Here is a 27,211-nt window from a genome sequence, read left to right on the forward strand (position 1 = left end):
CTAATCCACTTGGAGCAAAACCAGTTGGAACAAAAATAGGTATGTGGGGGAACATGACCTTTCAGATGTAAAAAGAGCAAAGCACAGCAGCACTGATTAAGCATGTAACAAAGGGAAAGATGGAAATGAAAAACGACCTCAAGCAGCGAGCTAAACGCGAAAAGGAGGCACAGTCATGCTACAATGCCAAAGCTATTTGTCTTCTGATCAACAAAGCAGCAGCCAGGTAGAAATAAAAGATGGTACAAGCAAAGTGTAGCTAAGCCAGATCTCTACAGTGACAACCCAAATAAACATAAGCAGGACAAGATCAGACTGATGCACAGAGAAAAGGGGTTACAAAGACACGTTAGACCCCAGAGGTAATTTCAACTGCACAAGCTACATACTTACCTGGATTATACTGCAAAGGTTCAGTGACATCTGTACTTTCTCATGGGAATGCCAAATTGCCCTCATTTCCAGAAGCGTCCCATTCAGTTGCTCACCTGCACCAGTAGAGCTATATCCCTTTGATGTAAGATTTTATTTTAGAGCTAAAACACAACTATGAAGAGCTAAAAGCAACATGCTTTCAGTAGACAATCCTGAAATGTACAATTTGTTTTTCAGCCCAACAAAACCCAAATTAGTTGATAGATTTAAAACTGATTGGCACTGTGACTTTTTTGCCAGAGTAAACCTTATATCTGATGTTATTTTTAGTGATTTTTGCTTCATCTTCCAGAAGGAACAATTGCCCACTAAAGCTTGGTTCAATGCTGTAATTGATCTCGGGTGCCAATTGATTTCCACTATGAACCTTTAAAGTGCCAAAGAAAAAATTACTGGTTTCTGGGGTTAGTTTTACTTTCTGTAGAAGATTTAAGCCAGTGATTGTGGCTGACAGTGTAATAAAGCTCACAGGTGAAGTGACTGACTTAACTCCACTTTCTACATGACACCAAGAAGCTACCTAGCCATTAATACCTAACATATGATGTGTTAAAAGAATTGACATCTTCCCTATTTTCAGTGTACAGGTTTTTTCTTTGGTTGTTGTCTGTTCTGTTGGGTCTTTTTCACTCCTTCATGAAAAGGATAGATATTTTGGCCAAATCCTGCAGAGGTTTGCATGCAGGATGAAATAAGTACATGAAGATCCAGTCTGTTAACAGGTTCATTGTAGTTAACCCCTCATATGAGCGTTTTGAGAAGGTCAGGATGACACCACTTACATTTTCATTCATTTCTTTATTCCTTATTCCATTTAACAAGGATCAGTTAAAATAAATCTGTATTTTGCTCAAGATCGTCAGGGAGCAGATTTGACAAGTAACACGGACTACTTTGTCTCTGCTACAGGAGATGTAATTAAAAAAAAGGGGAGAATCAAGCTGAATTTGACATGTCAGAAAGATGTGAGGTGGAAGAGATTCTCCCCACTCTTGGTGTTCTAGAGAAGTATCTTTATGTTAGCTATTGGGTGGTAATGTACGTAAGAAAACAATTTTAAAACTAACGTTAAAATTGACAAATTAGAGCAAATACATGAACAAATTATATCAAGAATTCAGACTTCTCACAGAAGAATACAAAGAATACAAAGTCAACAAGCATAAGGTTTTTCTACAGGCTGCTGAAATCTGAACAGTAATGTGATTAAAAACGTTATTAGAATTTGCAATCTAGTGGGTGTATAAAAGGAAAGCAGTACTAATTTACAGGAAAAAAGATGTCTTGATTTGCATTTTTGTTGTAGCTGTGCAAGCTATGGTCCTTCTCTTTGAAAAAACCTATGTGCATACTTCACTTCTATACAACAGAAACATAAACCCTTCTATTTCAGGGAGACTACCGACATGATGTGAAAAACCTACACGTGTAAGTGTTCATAGGAGTGGAGCCTATGAAGCACAGGAAATCTTACCAGTGGAGCAAGGTATTAAAATTACAGTTCATGAGGAAAGCATGCAGGTGTTACGCTGTACAAGCAGATCCAAGAAAAAAGTTCGAAGAACTTACAGACTTACAGAGCTTATAGACCCAAAAAATCTACAGGTTGTTCACAAATACACCCATTCCACAGTAACACTAAGTATTCAAACAGGTTATGCAGTATCAATAACATGGTGGATTTTGTTCTCCTCTCCCACTCAGCCAAACAACTTCATTAATCACTGAATCACTAGGGTTGGAAGAGATCTCCAGAGATCATCTAGTCCAGCCCCCAAGTTAAAAAACACCCAAACAGGTAAAAATCTTAACATGGGAACATTAATGTTGGAGAACTTTCTATCCAAAACACTGTACAAAAGTAAAACTTTATAGGTCTACCCTCAGATTTATTAAAAATTCAAGTTTAACATGAATTTTTAGACTTTAAATGAATGCTCTCCTATAGCTGGAGTAGGACTCACTCCAGCTGAACTTGGGCTGGAGTTGCCCCAGGACCTCCAAATGTTTGTTCTCTTCTGTCTCCCACAGAGAAGCCCACTTTGAGACTTCTGGCTTATTGTGACAAAAAGCCACACTCAATAGAACACACACAAATCCATCACTGAGAGATACCTCGTAAATCCTATTCATTATCTTTTTTTATAGAACACTTGCATCATCTTGATAAATCCTTCTCAAGAAAATATAAAGCATATCACACTGTTTTAGCAATCCTTTATTGAAGATAACAAGTTGGTTATGTTCACTGTATTGTATGAAACATCACAATATCATACTGGGAAGGTACTATCAGTACAGGGTTGGACCAGAGCGGACAGTCTGAACAATAAACCATTTTGCATTCTTCATTCCCTATCTTTTAACAACCCCAAAAAAACCAGTAAAGGGACAAATACCTGTTAACATCATCATTTAGAACACTTTAACTTACAACGCTAAAATCTAATGAATAAATAAAATATACTGTGGCAATAATGCTCTCCAGACCAAAAAAAAAAAAAAAAAAAAAAAAAGAGGAAAAAAAAAGGGAAAAAAAAAAAGAAAAGAAGATACACAGTGAATCAAAATGATTGGGAAAGCTGCCCTTCGGCACCAGTATGAAAGAGCGTGTGGTTTTTACAGACTCACCATGGGGATAAAGTTACAGAAAAATACCATGAATTCCATTTCACACAAAACCAGTTGATGACTGTCATTAGCTTAAAACTACACACAAGGGCAATTACATCCTCGCTGAAACACAGTTTAAACAAATAGGAAAATGTTTACAAGGCATCCACAGCATGTAAATCATGTACAGATGGATACATTCATTGTTTCCCCTCCCCAATAGCTTTTATTTTAGATAAATACTTTACTCTTCCCCATTTTCAGCATTTACTGGACTCATTACATGCACAACTCAAAAGTCAGAAAAAAAGTCAAGGTTATTGCAAAAATAGAATTAAACTAAGAATCTTCAAGTACCTTACATGACAGCCACTCTGTACCATGCCCATTGCTTATAAAATGAAAGGTCATTGAACCCATGAAAATATCTCTAATATTTTCTTAATTTAAAATAGATAATTTTAAGTGTATTTATAGTAATCTCAAAGTGATAATTTGAACTTTGAAAATAATGCAAACAATTAAAAATTATACCCATATTACACGACTTCTGTCTGTATCTTAAGCTGAAAAAAAAATCAAAAACTATAGAAAACCACATATAGAACAAAAAATAATCACAATTTACATTATAATAAAGGCAAATTTTCAGCAAATTTTTTTTTCTTAAAAAACCTGCAGCTGTGAGAGATGTCAAAGCAAGTCACTACTAACTATAAATTTATCAGTTTGGTTTTTTAAAAGATCTTCCTCTAGCAAGAGTTTAAGGGTGTGTTGTACACATGCGTAAAATTCTTACTGGTTTTAGATGCCTAGAATCTTCATATATTATTGCCAAATACACTTATCTTGAAGCAAGCAGTAGGCAACGTATCACAATTTGGACACCGCAGGGAAACCTAACGGTCTGGTAATACAGGTAAAACTGGAAAATAAAAAAACAAAAATAAAAATACACATCTGATAGCGTATTGCCCAATTGAAATTACTTCCAAGCCACAGAGCTGCAAAGCCTTCCAACTTGGTAAAGTGAAATAAGTCATGTCTCAAACAATTACTTGTTCTCTCTCATGCTTGTGTGTTGCACATCTCATTTAGCCATAGTGTATCTTCAGAGTACACCCACAATCCTGTGCACCTCAGGTGCATGTACCCATCTGCTGAGAGAATCATTCCTTCCTTCCTTCCTTTTTAGGGCCAAAGTTCATTACAGATGTAATCAGTGTGCCTGAGGCTGGTAAAAATACTGTAGTACAGGCAATGCTAAGAGTGGCAATATCAGAAAACACAAAAATGAACAAATGATGGAGAATTCTAATATCTTTCTGCCCATTTCACAAAATGTTGGAAATCCACCAGAATTTTTCCCTTGTATTGAAGAAAACAGATCTAAAAGTTTTTTCCCCCTTTCAGAATCAAAAGCATTTTAGCAGATTTGTAAGGCTACCACGGATCTTCTAGATCTCCAGCACCCTACAGGAAAAGAAGAGGAGAAATATTACTACTCACCAATACAAATGAAAACATTTTGTTGCACTTTGGATTTCAGTGGCATAATTAAGTAGAATAGCGTAAGACAGATGACATTTTCCTTTTTTTCCATAACTGCCTACTTCCACACACAAACATTCTCTGTTCTTCAACTTCATGAGGGAATTTACTTTTAGAAAACATGAATCCAGTAAAGTTATTACAGCAGAAAGACTTAAACACAAGTATTATTTAAAACTGTATTAAATCATAGCTATCAATAGATACTACATCCATGGACTACATGAAAAAAATAGATCTATAAAATACTAAGGAACTCAGCTCTTCAGGCATTCCTGGTCCACAAGAAATTCCCAGAAGCTCTTTTTTATTAAGGCAATGAAATTTGTACCTATTTTGAAGCACGATATTTTTGTGCAAGTGATATATTATGAACTGACTACTGACCCAAGAATTCCACATTGGACTTATTAGCAGATTATTTACCACCAAAGTAAACTCCCATTATTATCACTGATTTACTCAAATGTAAGGTCTGTGTACATGTATGTGTTGCACACAAAAGACACAGAAAAGATTTGGTAGAGGGTAAACTTGGGTAGAAGAGCCAGTTTATTCATTTATATGGATGATGCTTAACTTGAACCTGAGAAATGCTGCCCAAATACAGGATTATGATGAATGTGCCAAACCCAAAATTACTCAAATATTGGTAGAAACTAACGAACATCAGGAGTTAATATTCGAAGCTATGAAAAGTTTCACATCATAACGATCGCATTTCAAAGGGAGTTTATTACTTGCTTAAAAGAGTCAATATGCATACAGATATTATTCCACAGCATATTCTTTATTTTCACTTGAACACAAATTCTTAGAACTTGACACTAGGTACTAAATCTAAGTACATTTTTATTTCTGGATATATGTTATGCTACAACTTGGGAAATAATAATACAGTTGGCTAGAAAAATTGCTATTTATGATCAACAGTGGATACAATCTAAATTGAAAAAAATCAAACACATTTCATGAAGAATAGGTGACAACCTAAAACTTAATAGTTTTTGTAATTTGGCTGTATTATAAACTATACACAATTCAAATACAAACATGCAGTATATGATACTGGGGGAAAAAACCCTGGAGAATTTGAATCATTCTATTATTTGCACAAAAGATACAATTAAAATGTGAATGACTTTACAATTTGCAAACATATGCCATCAAAATTATTATTTAAGAATGTAGTTAGAAGAAAAAGTGTTAAAATTTATTTTTGCATTAGCATGGTAGATTCCTGTTGTTGGTGTCACAGGATTAAAAAAAATATTAATCAAAATCTCAGATGGGAAGTTAACTGCTTGCTACATAACATAAGATGCAATTACTATAATATACCATAGTGGTTGAACTTCTAAGGAAAAAAGAGCTTAGTATAAACAATCTGTACAAATAACTAAAGTAAAACCAAACAGACTTCTAGGATAGATGTGACAAATGTTGAGATATAAACGAAGGAAAATACGCCAAGTGAAGCGAAGCGTTAAATCCACTACATAAAACGTTATGTCTGTTTGTCACTCAGCTCATTCATCCCTGAATCTTCGCTTGAGCTCTGTATTTCAGCAAGGAGATTCCCAGATTCTGTGTGAGTGTCTGGTACGGGGTCACTGGGTCCAGCATGAGTATCTGAAGTAGATGCTGCAGCTGATTCAGCAGTGCACTCTTCTCCCTGCATCTTAGCTAGCCTGTAACTAGTCAGCATCTCTTCCAGGAGGTGGCGGTAGTTCCCCCTATGATTAATTCTCATTTGCCTGAGTGCTTCCACCAATTTTCCCTGTGTTCCACTTTGCTCGGCTTCGCCAGGGTCCTTTTTTTAAGATTCAAGACCCCAGAAAAATCAGTAGTTAAACTAGAATATTTTCTAACGACATTAAAAACAAAACAAAAAAAAAAACCCACCCCAAAACCCCCCAAACCCAACAAAAAAACCCTCAAACCCGCAATTTTTTCCAATTGAGAAAACATCAGCTTTGCTCAATCTGAATATAAACCACCTTATTAGCAAACACATCTCAGAATATCACCAAGTTTGTCTTTCTTATACAACACAGTAATTTAAGAAATGATATCCATTAACCCAGCATTTCCAATAATTTCAATTTATTTTGAGCCAGACAGTGTCAATGTGGTACCTCCTCCCAATTAACTCCATCTTGATTCAAATTGTCTTTTGATGAATATAGCCGATATTCCCCACAACTTTGGTCAGTTGTCAGTGAAAAATTTGTAAATGTAAGCTTCTTTAGCCATCAGGTCAATATATTTAATGGTGAATTTCTGCACAGCTAATAGCAACACAGTCCTGTGAAAAACTTACTAAAGAGAACAGGTAACTCTACTGCTAGTTTCGTTGAAGCATCACATCAAAATAAGTGCTCAGAGTTTTAGAAAACAGTCCCTGATTTCTGGATGCATGATTCTGCCACAAAAGAAACAATCAGCTACCTATCAGCACTAGGAGTGGTGGTGTTTGAACAATGTAAGGCACTATTTTTGGCAGATGTGTGTATTGCCTATAAAAATTAACAGAACAGTTATATAAAGTCAAACCTAACAATTTACAGTACAGAATCTGAGTAACAGCACTGATTAAGGAATGGAGGTCTCCTCTGCAAACCACCTATTCGGCTACGAGCATTCGGTTGAAAAAAATTGGCAGTAGACTTGCGCATCTATTACAGTGCTCTGACACTGATACTAGGTATTCTAACTTTCAAGTGCTAAAGCGGCACCATTGCTTAAAGGGAGTAATACATTTTAAATTATTAATATCTAGCAAGTTATCAAGCTAGACAAATGGAACTGTATCACCGGAAGCTGGCACATTTTGCAGTACATTACAGGCAAAACCCAGACTGCCTTATTCTCATGCTGACCTTATTTTATTGCCATCTAGTCCAAAAGCTTCACAAACTACCAAGTATTGCAGTCACTCGCAAGCTTAACTGCAGTATTAAGACAATCTCTTGGGTTCAGTAAGTTTTTGGATGCTCTAATGTTGCTGGAATCGAAGCCCTGAGACTCAGTAGCACAGGCTAAGTTAAAAAGCTGACAATTTTACCACAAAAATGAATGTTACTGCATATAATTCCATCCTTCTAAGCTTAACTTGTTCCACAAATAGAGACATACTTCCACTGTTGTTTGCAGGTGTTAGTTTGAGATGTTTGACTCCCATGTACTAGCATTTTCATGTCCAGATAGCTCTTCAAGAGCCCAGTGAGGAGAAGCAAGTTAAAGTAGTTTTAACATACAGAGAGGGACTGTTTCAATGCCTCACGAGCACAAAGTCAGTGAAAACTCAGGGCATAAAGATGATTCTACAGATGTATCCTACTTCTTAGGTTTTGACAAAAAGATACTATTTATGCATTTATCTAGCTAATATTAAACAAGGCAGTAGAGCTGGAGTTCCAGGTTTTTAAAGTTCAGAGAACATCTAAAGTCCATAGTTACTCCATCCCACCAGTTTTGCTCTGAGATCGACATTAGCAAACATACACTCTGAATCTCCATATCTGAATCTCCATATTTCACAATATTCGTATCTTTAAAAATTCTTTTGGTAGACTGAAGTGAATACTTTTGCTCCCTTACAACAATGAAGTGTAAAAGCAGTAAGCAATATAATAGCAGCCCTGAGACTCCTAAACAATTCAAATGGTAGTAGGAGTGCAGGCTATCTTCCCTCATCTTAGTAGATTCCCTCATTGTCTCAGCAGACAAAAAAATCCCACAGACAACAGTGAGACAGAAACTGCCTCTTTTATATGTTATACACCATCAATACACTGTAACACAGTTTTCTCTCTAATGATGGGTGGCCAGAACAGGTCCCTGAAAAATATGATTTCTGTGCAAGTTAGTAATTGTCCTCATTCATGTGCTAATTCAACTTAGTGCTACTGACCATAAAAACAAGAATAAATTTGTGCTAGCTATATATGACATAAGCATTCACATTTTTTATACAAGTTCTGCTCTGTTAAATTATGTATATAATAAAAAGGGCTACCATGTATTAGGGGCAGGATTTACAATATTTAAAGGCGTAAGAATTTTGTCCAGTAGTATTAAAATTATCTGTAGCAGCCCTTAATGACATATGATTTGATTTATCAGAGTGTACAGTATTAGTAAAAGCAAGAGATAAACATGACTGGTTTCAAACAAGATGCTCAAACACAGCTTTAAGCAAATGCCACTGAAACTATTAGGATAGCCACTGTAATTTTAACATTGCTCCTTGTACCTAACTGGACAGTAACATCTTAGGAACTTTTTTTTTTTTTTAATTTAAATAAGGTCAAAGACGAGCCATTACAGAAAGAGTAATACTTAAACATGTTAACTAGAACAAGGACTTGGTGGTATCAGAGTGGCAACAACTGTTCAGCTATGAAGAAGTTATTTTAAATTCCCTTTTAAGATCTGAAAATGCCAAGCCCCAATACATAATAGGTATCTATGTAAAGGCACCAGCCACCACATTTATAGCAGAAGCCTCTCTGCTCAAACACTGGCAAAGTCGTTCTTTGCGAGCCCAATGCAGTGCACTCTGCAGCCCTGGATTTACAAAATACTTTTAACTCTGCTGAGATGCCTAAAAGAAAAAAAACACATGACTGCTATACCCTGAAGCCACACTAATGATCTCTGATTACTGCTGTGGTAAGGATTCTTTCACTTCGCAGTGTCTCACATCTTCTTATTTAGGCTTTATCTCAAGGATTCTCAGCAAATGTGCAAGTGAAGAACTGGAGGAAGTTACCACTCTACAATCACTATCTTGGATGACAAAGAAAAGTCTAAGCAAAACACTAAAATCTTTATAGTGCTGAGAAAAAACAAAGCTAATCTAGAAAAATATACTACCTTGGTTTTAATTCATATATACTAAGAGCTTACTTGCAAAGCTGTTATGATCCAGTTCACAGTAACTCATGGTAACTAGTTTAACTGTTCAGTGCTAAAAAGTATACCCTCTTTAGAAGAACAATATTCTCAGTTGCAAAAGTCAGTCTGGTTGGTTTTGGTTTTGTGGATTTTAGTGGGTTTTTAAAATATTTTTACCCACATGCATAAATACTTTAGCAATTAATTACATTATGATTTTTTCAAAGCAAAAAAACCTGGTTCTAGCCTTCTATAAAATCATCAGATGAAGATGAGTGTCACAGGCAGACTTTACAGTTACTAACAGCAGTATTCTACAGAAGAATAATGGTTAACCACACACAGGGAAGGATCCTTCAGTGCAAGCCTGCACATCATCTGCACATCATCTGTGTCTAGCTCTTAATTTTTTGCATGAAGCTCTGCTCTTGCTTCACACTAGTTTCAATATGGGCATTACTAGTTAGATTTTGGTCTCAGTTGGAAATGTCATTATTGGAATGTACTTGTATGTTTCCTTCCCATCTTTGCTTCCTGTTTAAATGTGAGATATGTAGCAACATTATCACAGTGTGTAATATTGTGGGGAGTCTGATGTTGAGTAACTGAACAGCTTCCTTCCCTTTCACCCCTCTACCCTGTGCACTAGAGCATTCAGTTCAAAAGACTAAGCGATCATGATACATATATCTGGAACTGAGTAAGACTAGCAAGGAAGTCATGCTTTCATCACCTCAGAGATGAGGCCCACTAAATTCATCCATTTCGAGGACAGCAAGACAGCAATTCCACTTGCTGGAAAAGTGCAAACAGGAATTGCATCCTTCACCCAATCTCAAAACAACTACCCAGGGATTCTAATGGCAATAAAGGTCAAAGCTATTAATGGTAGTAACGGTTAAAGCTATGTTCTTTTATGAGTAACTTGCATATTTAGCTCAGTTACTTCATTTTGTTAAATTATAATGGATGATGTACAAAAATTTCATGGAAGTAGCCAATACACAAAAAAGATGCTGTAGTGGATGTTAGGACTTGTAGCAAGCTTGCATGGCTATTGAAAAGTAAATTTGGACTTAGAAAAGAAGCATCATAAATGCAACTATGGCATATGACAGTTCTAGAAAGCTACCATTAGACAAACCTGTTTTTTCTTAAAAGCAAACAAACAACAAGAGCTTATAAAACCTATGCCATAATTTTCAAATAAGCCACTTTCGCCAATAACTTTACCCCATAAACAAAAACAAAATTATGGGTAAATATGGAAAGTAGTGACAGACTGATAGAGGTGCAGAGTTTCCTGAAGGACTAAAGAAGCTGAAAAGAGGAAAATTTTGTCTAGCTTGTTTGGGGGTACTGCTGGACAATTTGTTGAAAGTTAAACGAAAAACGTATACTCTACCACTTTCAAACTAAAAATCAAAACAAACACACACCCCCCCAAAAAAAAAAAAACCCAGCAACAACAAAAGAAAAAAAACCAACAAAAAAACCCACAACCAAAAACAACCCAGAAAAAAAAAAAACCAACCCAAATTAAGAATGTTAGAAATGTCTTCTCTATTTGTATTTTAACAGAAGAGTGGCCCCTCGCACCTATACAAGCTTTCTAACTGAAGAGAATAAACCAAATGCAAGTAGGCAAGAGAAGATGACAGTGAGAAAAACACAACAATTGTGGTGAGACTGCATATTCACAATCTCAAGGCACTCAACTGATCATTTCAAAGTATTTAAAATAAGTCACCCCATTCATTGTAATGACTACCTGACTGAGGACCTTGTAGCCATCTCAGGAGAGAAAAAAATATGACAAAGGATTTACTAGAAAGCAAATGGGTACCTTCACAGATTAATTTACATGAACTGTACAGGAAATGAAACATATGCACAAGCAGTGGTGTTTTTTAACAGTTCTTCAGTTTTCCAACGATTTTTTTTTTAATTAACCACAACTAATATGAATACCAGTTATTACTCTTTATGCTAATATTAAGAACCACCTAATAATCAGGTTTGAAGTTAGAATAAACCATATTTCAACATACTATTTAAAATTCAACTTACTGGGAAGTGGGCAGAAGAATGTAAGCCATTTTAGAAATCAGAACTGTAGTAAACGAAAAGCCCTTTATGCTTTTCTCAGGCCACTGAAGGTGGGATATTTAAAGATAGTGTAAACTCTACAGAAGTAGTCAATATTAGTTTCTCGTTATCTTTTAGATTCAGTGTACCAAGGTCTTCCACGCTTACAGAAGACAACAGGAAGTGTGTTTGCCCCTTCTTCTAATAGATTTCTAGACAGCAGACATAATAGCTAGTTAAATAATGAAGATGCTGACCATAATTTTTTTGACAATAATAAACTGTAATTTAGAAAACCCCTGCATTGTTGCCTCACAGGTTCGACTGAAAAAGCACTAGCCAAATGTTTTAGAAGTCTTTCAGAATGGGCTGTCAGTTCGCTGTCTTTTTGAGGATGAAGTCTGTATCAGATCCATACAAAACAAGGTCAAAATGAACTGTGTGCTAAAATATATATTTCGTGTTTATAATCCTTTATTGGCAGCAATGTACACTTCTGCTTAATGCATGAAACTACTTCGGCGTTCTCATGACCAAAACAGTGTAGCAATCAAATGGGAACTTACCCCCTCATTCTCTCTGTGTGGATTCAGCCTACTATACACAGCTTCAATAATATTACGCCTGAAAAGAGAAGTTTAAAAAAATTAAGCACAAGAAAGGATTTCAAAATATTAAGAATTTAAAAAGTTTGAGCACAGCAATAATTGCAAAGTGTTTAAGATGTTTTGCCTTTAACCTGGCCTCTTAGTAAGATGAAGTCTGTTCTCAGTGCCTTTACTCACTTTTAATATGATGTGTGGGGACTTAGCAGCAAGTTAGGATTTGTGAAGACCAAGCAAGGCAAAACATTTTCTTATGCTACCCTCCCCATGGTCTACCGTCTACCTCTTTACATCTTTAGAAGTTCCAGCATAGTCAAATTTTGCCAAGAGTAACATTTAAATCTGTATTTTACTTGAAATAAAATTATTCATATTTGATGTTTTTCTTCCCTTATTTCTGGATGCGGAACTTGAAGACAGATGGGGTTTTCCCCATTTTTACTACATATATCTAGGTTACTACTTGCCCGTGAACTTTGTAAGTGCTGTGTCCAGAGCATACAACCTCTGAGATGCATTGTCCAGTGTCTATTCACACTGTAGAAATTCAACCCCAAATGCCATTAGGTAAAAACCAAAAAACAAACCCTAAACAGACTTCTGAGATGAAAAAGGTTATGTCTGCACATGATATGATCAAAGTTACTGACAGCTTCAAGAAAAAAAGAACTCCTAAGTGAACTAGGGCTCTCAAGAATGGAAGTGGCCAAGATCTACAAAAACTATGTCTTACAGAATATGGATAAACACTGACTGTTAACTCTTCCAAAGACCACAAGGGCATCAGATTAAGACAGTAGCAAATGTCTCAAAAATACAGTGATGGCTCTTGATGCAACAGAACTTTCTGCCTCAGAATACTAAAGATGCTAAAAGCTTGATGAGACTCCTTCTGAACGTATTTAACTTCATGGAAAAGACATTCTAAGTCACTAAGTACATCAGCTACCTCAAGCTACCTCAGCTGTAAGAAGCTGGAAACTGAATAATGATAGGAGAAGTTTTATATTCCTCCCATGGCACCTACTTTCAGCTATCCTGTGGCCAGGACACAGAGCTGAAACGATCCTTGGTCTGATCTAGTATGACTAGGTTCTTATGTTCACACGAAGGAAGCAAAAAGCACATTCAAAACAGAAGAGTTCAGGTTTTGAATCTGCTGTTGCAAGTATGCCCACTCTGAGACAAAGCAATAAATCAGGTCATCTCAATATCTAGTGTCCAGCATCAGAATATATTTTTCCAGTCATGATCCAGCATTTAAAACAGTGTTTATTAAAATATTCAGAAATCTAGGAGATGGTTTATGAACCAGTGAACGCAAGGGACAGTGCATCAAACCTCAGGATGACCACTAGCCTACAACACTGAAAAGATACTGTATTACCATGTGATCAGAGGCAATATATATTGATGAAGTTAGCATTTATCTAGACATACTATACAAAGGCAAGCAGAAGGCAAGCATAGCAGATACATCTGAAAACTCAAAGCCTCAACACACTGATCTATACGCCATTTGTGCTTGTTCACACGCAAAGTTTCTGGGCTGTGTCTGAATGAGCTCCAGGAAAGATTAGAATTAGTTTGACAGTGACACTTTAAAAAAAAATTATGTCCAAGACGAAAAGTCCACTGCAGAACAACTTCTCCAAGGGCACATCAGTTAAAGTCAACACTTTAAGAAGAAATCTAGAAGACATAGCTCAGCTAGTATCAGATCCAGCAACACTAATGGAAGATTTTCCTAGAGAAAAGAAACTGAATCTTTTTGTAGATGATACAGGAAAGGGTTCTATCAGTTTAACTGCATATTTAGAGACAGAGCAATGGCACAATTCTGACCAAATATCTGTACTATGGAGAGCAAGGGCACCTCACACCAATGTAACAGAAAACGCCTACACAGTCCAAGCAAGGCTGCCATAGAAGCAGCAGACAGCGATTGCAAAAGGTTTGAATCAGACTTAAAACTCAGGCCCTTGGGAATTTTCCTAACTTTTCAATTCACTTTTTCTTTGAACAGCGTATTTCTGTCCTTTGATGGTAAAACTCAGGATCTCCTGTCTCAAAATATGAGACAGTAGGGGCTTCTACACAAGTGAGATGCTTGAAGGAAGTACACAATGCTAGCAGAAGTGGAGCTACTTCAGAGGTTCCTTAAGGTTAGCAAACATACTCTAGTCAAGGTAACATCACACTGCATTTCTCCAGCCCAGACATACTAAAAACCAGTAGCAACTAAAACTGGTGCAAAACCCAAGGATGTCAGTCAGCCACAGACAGCTCTTTCTGCAACCTGTCTGAGCCAGGTGTTGGAATTCAAACAGAAGGACAAAGTGTGAATTCTTCATGCCCTGGTAACATCACAGGATAAGGCTCTCAAGACAAAGAATATTGTCTTGTTAGGAAAAAAAGTGTTAAATTGCATGGTACATGAGTTTGGGTTCTGTAGTTGTACTTTTTTTTAAAACTTCCATTCAGGAGCTCAAACCAGCAAGTAAACCTAAATACATCACTGCCTGTCTTTGTCCTAAGCTTGAAGGCCAAGAAAAAGTTACTCAACGCTGTATGATTCTCTAAAAAGAAGCTGCATGTACACCTCCCAAAGTCGGTTTTCTGTAACGCAAAACTTTAAAAGTCAAAATTGAGAGAAGGGCATCAAAAAGGCAAATTCTGAACCTAAGTCCACTAAAAATGTAATGTGGTCAACAAATAAAATAGAATTAGACAGAAAGGTTCCAGAATAATGAAGCAGTACATGATGCAGTTATTAATGAGCTAAACAACAAAACACACCAACTCATTCAGCAGTTGCAAGGCACTAAGAAGAATAGAAGAATAATAGGCACACCACAACTTCTCTGAATGCCTGTAGTGCACAAGTGGAGAAAAAGGCCCAGAACACACAGGTACTTTCAAGGCTAGAAAAAACAATTATCATGGCAAACAGTGCTCATTAATAAGAGCACACAATGAAAATGGATGTATACAGAAATGCTCAGGGGACAGGATTTTATGTTTTGAAAAATACAAAGATTCCAAAAGGAACCTGACTTATGCCAGGGAGCAAATAATGGGTGCCACTGTTTGAGGAATTCTAGATTAACAGTTGCTTATGCAATCCAAAATTCTGTTCTTTAAAATCCTTAAATCATAGGTTGTTAGAACATTACCATCAGCCTCTGCAGAAAACCAATGTAATTTCTGAATGTTTATTCCAATTATGTTTTAAAAGGCATATGCTAGTTCCATATTCCTTCTTATCTAACATTCAGTTTAAGACTAAACAAAGAAAAACAATTTTCTTACAAGAATGTTTGCTGAGCAAACAAGCATCAACCCAAACTTGTAAAGGACACTAGGTGGTGGAGGGAACTTGACATCAGGAGAACTGAGCTGGTACTTCAATATTCTAGTTACATTATTGATAGTTCTTAACAAATGTAAAGCAGTAAAAAGACAATAATAAATATTTTTAACTTTTAAAAATGGACATATGGAAATAGTAAACTAGTATGTTATGTACCAGAATATGATCAACCTGTTTCCTCTTACTGGTCTGGAATAAGAATGGCGACACAAATGTTTATGTAATGCAAAAGGTAAACTGGCTTCGAATATGTAACCCAACTTTTTTCTTTAATTTGAGTATAGCTGTTACAATAAGAAAAGCTTTAACACATTTAAATATAAGTATTTGTTTCAGTGATCTAAACAGTTCAAGAAATTCCAGTAACGTACTCACTTGCCAGCTAAACCACCTCCTGGTGGTAAATTAGGGATATTCTCCGCAGTTAAAATACGAATAACATGAGCAAGATCAGGCATTCCTTCTTCACCCGATTTTTCCATAATTTCTAATTTAAAAACAGAAGAAGTCCTTAGATTACTGAATTAATACTACCCATTCCTTAAGACATTGAAATACAAGATACTATCACTATTTAACAGAGACATTATGAAAAAGTTGCATGTAAATAGGAAAACATTCTTTACATTTTAGGTACACAGACTTTGCATGGCGGAACAGAAATATTCAAATCCATAGCCTGCCTTTCCAGTATGCTTTAGCCATTCTCTTTCAAAGAAAGTCAGAAGCAGACTGTGACCTGGATGAAATATCCTGGAGACAGCAGCCTGTTTTCAGGGTCTGTTTCAGTTACCTTCCTGTTGCATTGCAATACATACTCAGAAGTTACATGCCATAAAGCCAATGTTTCCCAGGAATTCAGTCTTACTTCACTGTGAGTAATACATTGTATTCTCAAAGGCCTGAATCTTCCGTACATAAACACTAAGATCATCATGCATATATAGTGGCATATATAATGGCCCATTATCACTCATGTGGTAAAAACAGAATATAGAACTGATGATGGATAATTAATAATAAGTATTCCATTTTCAAAGCAGAAGTATAATGAAAGTCCAGTGCTAGGAAGTTCTTCCACCTTGGGAAAGAATTGCCTAAACTGAAGTAAATCTTCACATGCCCTTATTCATCAAAGCTGCTGTAAGGCAAAGGTGTATTAGCTGCACATATATTGACATTGGCATAACACTACCAGTCACCAGCCTTTAGTCATTCAACTGCTACTACCATGGCAGAAAAAGGCTCACTAAGTTATCTACACATTGTAGTTGTATGCATATGTCACATTTTTAAGAATTACTCTTTTTCCTGAAAATCAACTACATCAAGGAATGGAGTGCCACTTCCTGTAAGCATTGTTCTGGATAAAAATTCTGTTTGAGCCACAGAAGAATTCAGAAGAAGAAATCAAGTATCACCCTAAAAAAACTTCAGTCAGTCTGTATGTTGGCTACTATCCAAGGACAAACAAACAATTTCTTACAGTCAATTGATTATATTCTGGATGCCTGATTTGGAGCCTGCAACTGAAGTCAGAAGCAGTTACAATTTGAGTTGCTGAAGTTAGCAGAAAAGTATATCACCTACCTACTTTTAAGCACTACATTCTGAATCTTCTGGGATTTGAGCCTCTCATGATGCCTATCACATATCTAGAAAGCAAGTGATACGCAGGCTTCTCTTGGGACTACTGAAAAAAACAAAGGGCTTGCAAGGTACTCACTCATTCTGTAACAGGAAAGCCCCCCCAAAGCAATTCTTCTTTTAGAATAGTTTTACTACCCTGTAACAAATAAGGTACTGTGCTTCTAAACCCCAGTTTAAAGTCCGCACCACAAACTGTCTGCAATGAATAAACTAGCTATACTACCACTAGAAGTGAATAAACATTCTTCCATGAAACCTTAAGTATATTATCATACATCCATCCATTAAGAATGAATCATGGCTAGCAAAGGAAGTGACAACTGTATAGGTATGCTTGAATATTACTATTTTAATCACTTCTTCCACATGCATTCACATAAATCAGCCATAAGTCATTGCATCCTTTTGTGCAGTTCTACCTAGTTAGAAGTAGACTATACCACTATAATGTAATTTTGCTGACTCACATCTCACAGAAAATGTGTCTTGTGCATGTACTGCTTTTTATTTCAGGAGCACATCTGGTTCTGTACACACCAGAAGTTAGTAAATAGCAAGAATTAAGAAGAAATGCTACAGAAATAAGCAATTACTAAATATTGGTGCAAGTATAAGATTTTTAGATCTTCACAGAAGGGAATTAAAGTGATCACAACTAAGGATTACTGTATATCTCCTGGTACTGGAAGCTTTTACTTTATACTGTATAACTTTTACTTTATATTGCATAACTGCTACTCAGGGAGTGCTGAACTGAACCATGAGCATCTTCTCTCTTTCTCTAGAAGGTGCTCAATCAGGAATTCTGGGCTGACCATCTCCTAAAAAGGTTCCTAATGGAAAATTCGACAATCAAAGCAAATGACTAAGCATCACCTTTTTTCATTACACATCAGTTAGCAGATACACGCTGGGGATTCGTTTGACAAAGGCCACTAAAGAAAGAAACCAAATGTTTTCCGAAATTGATTTATAGGCATTTACAAAGTTTTCACCATCATCTCTATGATGTTAAGAATAACCCTGCAATTGATTTTTCTTTTTTTACCAATGAATGTGCAAAACACGATTACAGAAACTTCTACATCTGCATTGCTAATATAATTCAGACACTTACGGAATCATTTCCTGATACTATCATATATGCAAATTCATGAACGTCCACTATGAAGTCTACTTTACTCCTTAAAATATTTTTCACTAAAAGCCTAACAACTGACATAAGCATTTTGAAAATTCAATTTTATTTCAATTTTATATAATGCAAGTCCCCAACCAGACAGCATTACAATCTTCTATGTTCCAGCATCCCCTTTGACTTCCAGCTATATTGTGACAAATCAGCTTTATATACAGTATATATTCCACATAAGTAAAATGCACCATTCAACTCACTGTATTAATTGAGTGTTCATCTACTATTAATACTGTTAGCCTAAACAGAACATGTGCCCCTGTTTGGGGCATAACTTAACTACTGTCCATTCCTGCATTACTTTAGAAATTATCCATTTAAGTGACTCAAGAAAGATGCAGGGCTGTGCTCAACATCAGAAATGACTCAATTACGAGCTACTGACTACAACTTCATACATATTTTGGAATACTCTTGAAGTGGCAGCTCTGGAATGCAGTCATGCATATTCTGTCAACCTGCAAACCCAAACTAGCAAAAGAGCTTCAGTATACAGCTCTTCCACTACAAATCTCTGTAACCTATCACTTGCTGAGATTGTTTTTTAATAACTCTGTTTTCATACTGAAACAGTAATTCTCTTTTCATAACTCTGGAAAGACCCTATGTAACTACTAATTCAACTCATTGTACGAATACACAGGATCTCAGCGTTCTACTTAGGGACATACAGAGTACAAATGTTACATGTGTAAGTATTAAACTGCTTTTGAACACAATTTTTTTATTTTTTAAAACAAAGGCATGCCTCAAACAATGCCCTTCTCTCCAAAGCCAGAGCTTAAAATGCCCAAGTGCAGCAGTGAAAAAAACCTGCTCTCTAAAAGGTTTGATGGGTTAAGTCCAGTCAGCTTGAAATTTAAAGTCCACAAAAGAACAGAAAAAATATTCCATATTGAACAATAGTATACATTCATTAAGAACAAATACCACTGATCAAACTAAAATTGCTTCAGGAAGTCCCAAAGGATTTTATATTAAGTGCCAATCTTGCCCTGATTTAAATTAGTCACTTATAGACAAGAGTACCTAAGAGAACTCGTAGTTTCTGTTTTTGACAACTTCTCCATCTTTGCAGCTTAGTAGTTCTAAGATGAGTTGATTTTTTTTTTTCAGAATGTTTTCACTACAGGTATAAATAAAATTGTTATTGGCTATCAATAACTGAACATAACTTGTGAGCTGTTTATTTAACAGACATAGAAACATTGCTGTTCATGTTAAATTATGGTGTGCAAAGTCCCTTATTTGCCTTTTGAAAGGAAAAGTCATCATCTCATCAGGTATTTTAAACATTAGTAAATCTACTACAGATTCTCACTAAATACAATCACTTGCTGTAACTGAGCATATAGATTCTTGGACTTAGCTACCTAGCTTACCACATTCTGAGCTTCAAAACACATCAGAACTACAAACAAATAACAAATGTACTTCCCTGAAGAAGAATATCCTAAGGTGTAAACCATATTTAGAATACATCTAAACAAATGAAAATAAGTAGAAGAGCTGCTCAAATCCATACTATCAACATCATGACGTACCTACCAAGCTTTAAGTTTTTAGAATTAAAGGTAGTTTAAGCTTTTCAGGCACAGCTCTTTTATGCACTGTTTTCCAGATTACACTTAGAGATGAATGCAGAAGTGACCATGGCAGTTGTCCTTTCCTGATCAAAAAGATGTTCTACCTTCCCAAACTTCGCTACTACTCCAACCCTTGAGACCATACTCCTTCCTCCACACCTTTTTTTTTTAATGTAAAAGAATTTCTGCTCGCTACTTAAAACTTTTAAATCTACTTTTTTTAAAATAATCCAACATCTTTCCAAACAATTCTCCCCATGCTGCTTAGTGGTTTGAAACATTCTGTTAAAGGTTCTCTGTATAATTTCTGAACTAGTAATACTCAAGGAACAAATGTAAGGTAGAAATTGCAGTCCAACAACTGTAGACTGTGCCAAAATGACAACTTCATAGAATTTGTTATGAATGCAAGAATTTGCTAGAAAACAGGTAAGTATTTCAAGTTCTTCTGAAATCAGTCTCCTTTACTTTCTCCACTTCTTGACAGAATTTCCTCAAATATGCTCTCATTCCCTGCTAAATGCTTGACATTTAAAGGCTTTGCACTCTGTCCAGTAAGCAGAACACATAACGACACAGGCAGCTCATGCAGGGTCGGGGGGAGGGAAATCAAGAAGAGCTGAAGCAACAGAAGTCCAAGCTTTGAAGCAATTTATTTCTCTGGAGCACTTAAGCTTAGCAATCCTTTTGAGTTACATTTATAATGGCTCTGCATCAGTTCAGACTACAGACTCTCCACTTTTTTTGTGGCATGGGTAATATTCGTTAAATATGACAATATAGCTAAAATACAATTCTGCCAAGAAGTTATTCTGATAAGTTAAAGTAGTATATGATGCTATAAAACCACACTGTTACAAGCAAATAGTGCCTCCTACATCATTCTCAGTTAATTCAGTAACTCTGATCAAAATTATTTGACAACTTGTCTATTAATCTTTTTAATGTTCACTTACGAAAGCAATAAAATACACTGCAGTTCCATACGTTAACTGAGGGGAGCCACCAAGAAGCTGCAAATACTAACCAGTAACCAGTGAGAGCACACCTGACTGCTGTCAGTGCAGGTAACTGCTCCTGGCTCTCTCCCAGAGCCTATTAACAGCTCATGTACTCTTTTCAGACACAGGAAGATAATAGGTATTTATCTCAACTAGTGCCATCTAGGAAGCCTGGGATGTAAGCCAAGTTCTGAGAAACACGTCTGGAGTTAGCATTTGAAGTGACCATTAGCTCTCTCTAATCTCAACAGAAACTACAAATATGCAAGCCATTTCAATTTAGATCCCATTTAAACAAGAGAGAAAGACACCACATACAGCAGCAGCACATTCAGAGATAACCTGTATCGTTGCCTGAAGGCCTTCTTATATATATTTAAAAATTAAGGTTTGTTACATCAGCTATTTAGATTACTGGAACATCGATGCAGATAAAAAAAAAAATAATTTTGAAGTTCACTTCATTTGGTGATGTAATAAAAAAAAAATCTAGACAAAGAACATGAGCGATCTGCGATTTTCACAGCTGTTTCACACAAATGAAAAATCGTATAGTATCTACATTAAGTGTAATTTCTAGCATTACAGTAAGTTCCAGAACTTTGACACTAAAGTGACAAAACTAACAGTTGTCCATAGCAACCAGGTTACAGCGGCAGCATGTACATTTCCATGTCACTGCTGCATTTTACACTGAATTAGTGTTGAAGTTCTGAATGGTTAGCTGTGGGATTTTTGCTGTTGTACACTCTCAGAAGATTCCTGATCTCTTCGGACCTACAGTGCAAGATTACTTCTCACCTATACCTCCTGCTACTTATTTGGATATCAACCACTTTCTAAAAGCACATCCAATCGGTCTTTTCAGTATCCATTAAAGCATGTTAAAAAACCAGTGGGTGTCTCAGGTATTCAAATAAACCAAAGCCAACAAGAAAAACAGAAATGGCATCTATCTCCTATGTGATAGTGCTGGAAACCGGTATTAGTAATTCTCACGAAATAGGTATAAAGAGAAGGAAAGTAAGTATTACACCTCTGCAAAGTACACACACCATGCTTATGTGCTTGGAAAGTTTCCATCTCCATATTGAGAAAATTTGGCCAGTCACACCTTCTTTCATGAAAAATGCTCAAGCTCAGGCAGTCTGTAGCCAGAGCTGTGGTTCATGTCTTGAGACCTTGTTACAGTTTCCAAATGGTGGCTTCATGCTGGTTCTGACCTGCAAAGTCCCAAACATCTTGGCACCCAAATTTAAACTTACTTCCATGGAACTCTGCTGAACACTCCAGTAGACTGCCAATATCACATTTTTCAATAGAAACACATACAAGCTTCATCAAGACAGCATTATTATAGCTAAACTACAGGTCTCAGCACCTGGAACAAAAACATTTAAGGCAGCCACACGACTTATTACCCATCTAGAAAAGGACCACCTCTTCATGAAGCATAGCTGAACTTGGACCTATTGATCTAGTCCAGGCCCAAAAGAAGTCAAGAAAGGGTACAAGTTATCTCAGCCAGCTTTCTCTTCAGTAAACCCTTTCCTTTCTTGAATACTGTTGCTGTAACTGATAGCTCCAACAAATGGGTTAATAAGCTGCATCACCATAAGTGGGTGATAGTGCTTCAGTACTCTTCTGATGAGATCACACAAGTTTAAAGCATCATAACAACAAGGCTTTCAAAACCACTGATTGCTTCTCTCCAATGATGCTACTTCACAGTATTATCCTAGCAACATGTGTAACAGCAAGACAAACTGTTCCAAGAACACAGTTATTTTCATGTCTGGGCTGCTTCTGCAAAAAACTGTGCCAACATAAGAACAGTATTATAAAAAAAACCAAACTTTCAATATCAGCCCTGAAGTTCAGTCAATTCTACCAAAACGGAGCTATACTTGGAACACTGGAATAACTGTGAAGATTGGAGATACCAGGAGACCACTACATATAGCTGTTGTCAGACCTTAGAACAGCCTTAATCAGTGATAAAAGACTATAAATTAGAAGCAACAGTTTGAAAGCCCGTTTCAAATGTCAGTTTTCTGACATTAAGAACACTGCAGAGAAAGACTAAATAAACAAGGGCAAGCCTTTCATTCTTAGGGAAGCTAACCTTCCTTTAACTGTTTCTGCTTAAGGGGAGAAGTTGCATTCAAACTTTTAGATAAGTAAAGAGTTATAAAATCAGTGACTAAATGAAGGTGGTTAGGAATTAATTTAGTCCTCCATGAACTTCTAGAGGACACACACTTGATAAGCATTCAGAATATAAAGGAATGATTAAAGGCTCTTGCATTCATAGGCACCTTGATCATTTATACTCTGTTAAGTTTTTGCAGAAGTCCATTTAAAAAAAGTTGGTATAAAAAGTAACTCACAACTGTGTTAAATAGAAGCAGTTAAAAAATCCTTAATAACTAGATTAATAAGTTGTCCCTTCATGAAAACCCAGAACATCTTTTTCTTTTTGTCAAATACTTTCACAAAAAAGGGAAGAGGTATCACAAGAGTTCCTTTTAATATAAGCAAGACATTAGCAATATCACAAATTACTTAGCTGATATAACACTCTGTAAGGTCAGTGGTTGCATTTTGACCTGCAAAGATAGAAGTAAAGCCCTAAAGGTCACATTAAGAAAATGCTTGCAGAATACCAGGATAAACTACGCTTATGGCATAAAATATTTTTCCTGACACAGAAAAAAATCATACCTGTAACCAGGCCTGAATTTGTCCCAACACATAGTGGCATGATGGCTTTTGGGGGTTTTGTTTTCATGCTCAAGAAGGTTATGACAGTATTTCTAGTGAACAAAATGGATTTCTTACCTTCAACCCGTGATTCCAAGTACTTATCCAACTCAGCATCTTTTTTCACTGCCTCATCTGAAACCTTAGGAGCATTTGAAAAACAAACTAGTACGATACTCATGTTATCACGACTCCCCTACATGACAAGGGAAAAAAGAGTTAGGATCTTGAGTCTTTTTTTTTTTTTTTTTCCCTATTTTAGTCACATTTTCACTTGTTCCAAATACAGTGCTATGATACACTTGGGAAAGAAGAAAACTTGCAATACTACTCTATTTTGATTAAAAAGAACTTCTAAGTTTTCCAACTGAACTACTTGCTAAAATGAATTTTACTGATTTTTACTGTACGCCCTTAAAGTTTAAGATATTTAAATGGTTGACATGGACTTACTTACATGTCAACCATTTAAAAATAGTATCAAGAAAACAGGTCAGAAATTAGACAGTTGTTTAATGTTACCTTAAGCCAAGTTAAAAAAACAACTCCTGTTGCAAAATGAAAAGCCTAGATTACTAGACTACTAGAATAGTTAGCTCCAGCTACTAATTTATTTCAGTTTGAGAGCATTCATGGAAGACATTACACTCATTACAAGTCTGTTTATCAGAATGCGCCTGTATCATATGTACCACCTTGAAGAAAGTAAGTACAAATAGTAATTCATTTAGTATGGCCAAGCTGACCTTACAAACTATCACGTGCTCAGTAGTATCAGCCAACAGCTTTTGCCAGATACTAATTTTAATGCCAGATCTTCACTAGAAAGCTCTGATACCACTTTCCTGCTCATATTTAATTTTCAAAATTATAAGCCACTGACAAATTTAAAACCTCAGTGTCTAAGTCTCTTACAAGGAGATTCACCAGAACTATTACTTAAATTCCTGGTTTGAAATCAAGATCGTAACTTCCCCACCCTTTTTGGTAGAACTTTAAGTGCCATTAGTCACTGCACATTGTTTCTGTGTAAACTCAGCCTACTGGATAGTTCCTGTGATCTATCACAACAACTCCTCCTCCTAAAGAAATTCAGTAGGAATCTGACATTACAATGAATTCCTCCCAAAGTACTCAAGAGTTATTTTACATTCCCTATTGTACAAAGTATATAGGGACACCCATCTTTTACATAATATTATATGGTACAACTCACATCCCGAAGACAGAGGACAACATTCTAATATCATCACAAACTGCAGAGATGCAGGATCTGACTTTATAATATAAAAGTGAGGTCAGGGCTCAGTTTTACTGAAAGCATACTACTGTGATCGTCCTTTAACAAGGCTGGTCAAGTGCTTGGTCAGAAAAGCTACCCTTTAGTGTTAGAATTCTGAATTTTAATGTTTCCATTAAAATTGCATGTTTGGTCGGTGGCCTGTTGAAGGAACTCTGCACTAGTAGGAGCTGCATTTTTCAGGGAATGCTAGAAATGGTATACCTACAAAACGTGTGTAGACCAACCTGTAGTTGCTCTGAGCAAACTCGAAATTTGATGAGCACAAGCAAGCTCAGATGCAGAAGTAGTGCTTCTTCACCTAAGCTACAAATATGAGCTGAGGACACCACTTCAGATGACAGATAAACCATACTTTGAAGAGGAGATGATGCAAACACTGGATTTACGCAAAGGATACAAGCACTGCCCAATTTGAAGGAAAAACAATAAAAAACCAACCTTGCACAGAATTCATTAATTTTTAAAAAATTTGAATTTAGAAACAAAGTTTAGAGCTGGAACCATACGCAAGTATTACTTGAGGAAATAATAAACCTCTATTTTTGCAATTGCCATAACCTCTTCAGGCACAAAGGATGATGTTGTATATTCTTCAGTAAGGATATATAGTCAAATATGTACAAAAGGTTGAGGGAACCAAGAGGTAAAAGGGGAAGAGTAGGCCAGGAATAGCTGTTAACACTGCACCCATCTAAACAGAAGATCATTTTAGAATATTTGCTTGGAGAAAATAGTTACGTACCTTATGTAAACAAGTGTCCACTACCCAATTGCACACTTTTTCCAGGTCATCCGATACTTCAAGTCTAGACTTAACAAATTCACAGAGCTCTTCATTGCTCATTACATCCCAGATTCCATCACAAGCCAAGATGATAAACTCGTCTTCTTCTGCCCTTAAAATTTCACAAACCTCAGGCTCTGGAGAAACAAGTTGTTCTGTAGGGCCTTTACCGTCAACACATTTGTAGTCATAGTCCCCCAGAGCTCGAGAAACTGCCAATGAACCATTAACACGCTGAATCATTACACTGCCTCCTGCATTCTGGATTCGTTCTTTCTCCCTTGGGTTGCAAGGTTTGTGATCCTGTGTTGAAAAACAGACTTGTCCATTCCTATAGAGAACAGCACGTGAATCACCACAATTGATAAAATATACATGCTCAGGTGAAATCAAAACTGCCACTGCTGTTGAGCCACTTCTGTCCATCCCATTTCTGAGGTCTGAGAAATTGCGCATATACTCATCAATTTTCAAAAAGCCAGTTCTGATTCCACTCTTGACATTTTCCACTGAAGGTTCAAGAGCAGATCCAGATTTTTCTGTTGCCCTAAAGTCTTCATTGTTAGTGATGTGTTCTAGTAAGTGTGCGGAGCAATAATTTGCAACACGAGATCCTGCGTGACCATCATAGACAGCAAAAAAAGACCAGTCCTCTAAGCCCTGGGGAATACCTACAACAGCTGTGTGAGCATCTTCCATTTCCACTCTCCATCCCTGCATACTGCTGAGGCCATAACGCAAGCCATTCCCTGCACCATGAGCATTATGTTTTTCAGTTTTTGGTTTATCCAAAAATGCACCCATGTTTATACAATATTGAATCTGGAAAACAGAGAAGAAAAGTCTTAGTTTATAAAATCACCACTCCATGTAAGCTTTGTTCTCCCTTTCCTGTATTTCTTCTTTATAAAGCAAGTGATAAAGCATGCACATGTGGAAAGTCAAAAACTATAACAGGAGGAAAAAAGTAATAAATTACACAATCAAAGCGTGAATTTACAGATACCTGTTTGCATTTTTAGGTTGTTTTTTTGTTTGTTTGGGGTTTTTTTTGGTGGGGTGTTTTGTCTGTTAAAGAGCTACTTCAAAGTTAAAAGCTCTCCATAGAGCAGTTTGCATACCTTTGCAGCCCTGCCCATTTTGCCATTTTCTGCAGAAACTAATTCATGATGGAAAAATAACAACCATAGCATTCCTATCTCCTTTCCAGTTTTACTGTAGCATGAAGAAAAGCTAATACTTCATAAACAGGGATTAGTCTCACTATCTTTGCATGTACTGTGCTACTTCTGCATTCTAGTAAAGCAAGGCAAAAGTGACAATAGGGGAATGCAGACCATGTGCCAAAGGAAACAAGGTGGC

The 27,211-nt window shown here is 36.4% G+C and overlaps 1 protein-coding gene and 1 long non-coding RNA gene across 14 annotated transcripts in view; both read right to left on the bottom strand.

The window, feature by feature from the left end:
- Positions 1–2,635: 2,635 nt before the first annotated feature.
- PPM1B (protein phosphatase, Mg2+/Mn2+ dependent 1B) overlaps positions 2,636–27,211 on the bottom strand; it is a 62,781-nt gene continuing 38,205 nt past the window's right edge. For 8 of the 13 annotated variants that reach the window (XM_030498987.1, XM_030498983.1, XM_030498986.1 and 5 more), the window contains 5 exons: positions 25,808–26,671; positions 23,841–23,958; positions 15,943–16,054; positions 12,156–12,213; positions 5,180–6,412 (listed from right to left, as the gene is read on the bottom strand). In XM_030498987.1, coding sequence (XP_030354847.1) covers positions 6,107–6,412; positions 12,156–12,213; positions 15,943–16,054; positions 23,841–23,958; positions 25,808–26,653 — 1,440 coding nt within the window. In that variant the 5' untranslated portion in view covers positions 26,654–26,671 and the 3' untranslated portion in view covers positions 5,180–6,106. Of the gene's footprint in view, positions 4,522–5,179; positions 6,413–12,155; positions 12,214–15,942; positions 16,055–23,840; positions 23,959–25,807; positions 26,672–27,211 lie in introns of those variants that run through there. The other 5 variants (XM_030498990.1, XM_030498991.1, XM_030498989.1 and 2 more) reach the window with 2 other exon arrangements.
- Positions 6,689–12,149, bottom strand: LOC115613502. Its single transcript, XR_003993404.1, has 2 exons — positions 9,270–12,149; positions 6,689–9,199 (listed from the first exon to the last, which is right to left on the bottom strand). It is a non-coding gene; the product is annotated as an uncharacterized LOC115613502 (long non-coding RNA).

This window comes from Strigops habroptila, chromosome 10, assembly GCF_004027225.2.
Source record: "Strigops habroptila isolate Jane chromosome 10, bStrHab1.2.pri, whole genome shotgun sequence".
Classification (NCBI taxonomy): domain Eukaryota; kingdom Metazoa; phylum Chordata; class Aves; order Psittaciformes; family Psittacidae; genus Strigops; species Strigops habroptila.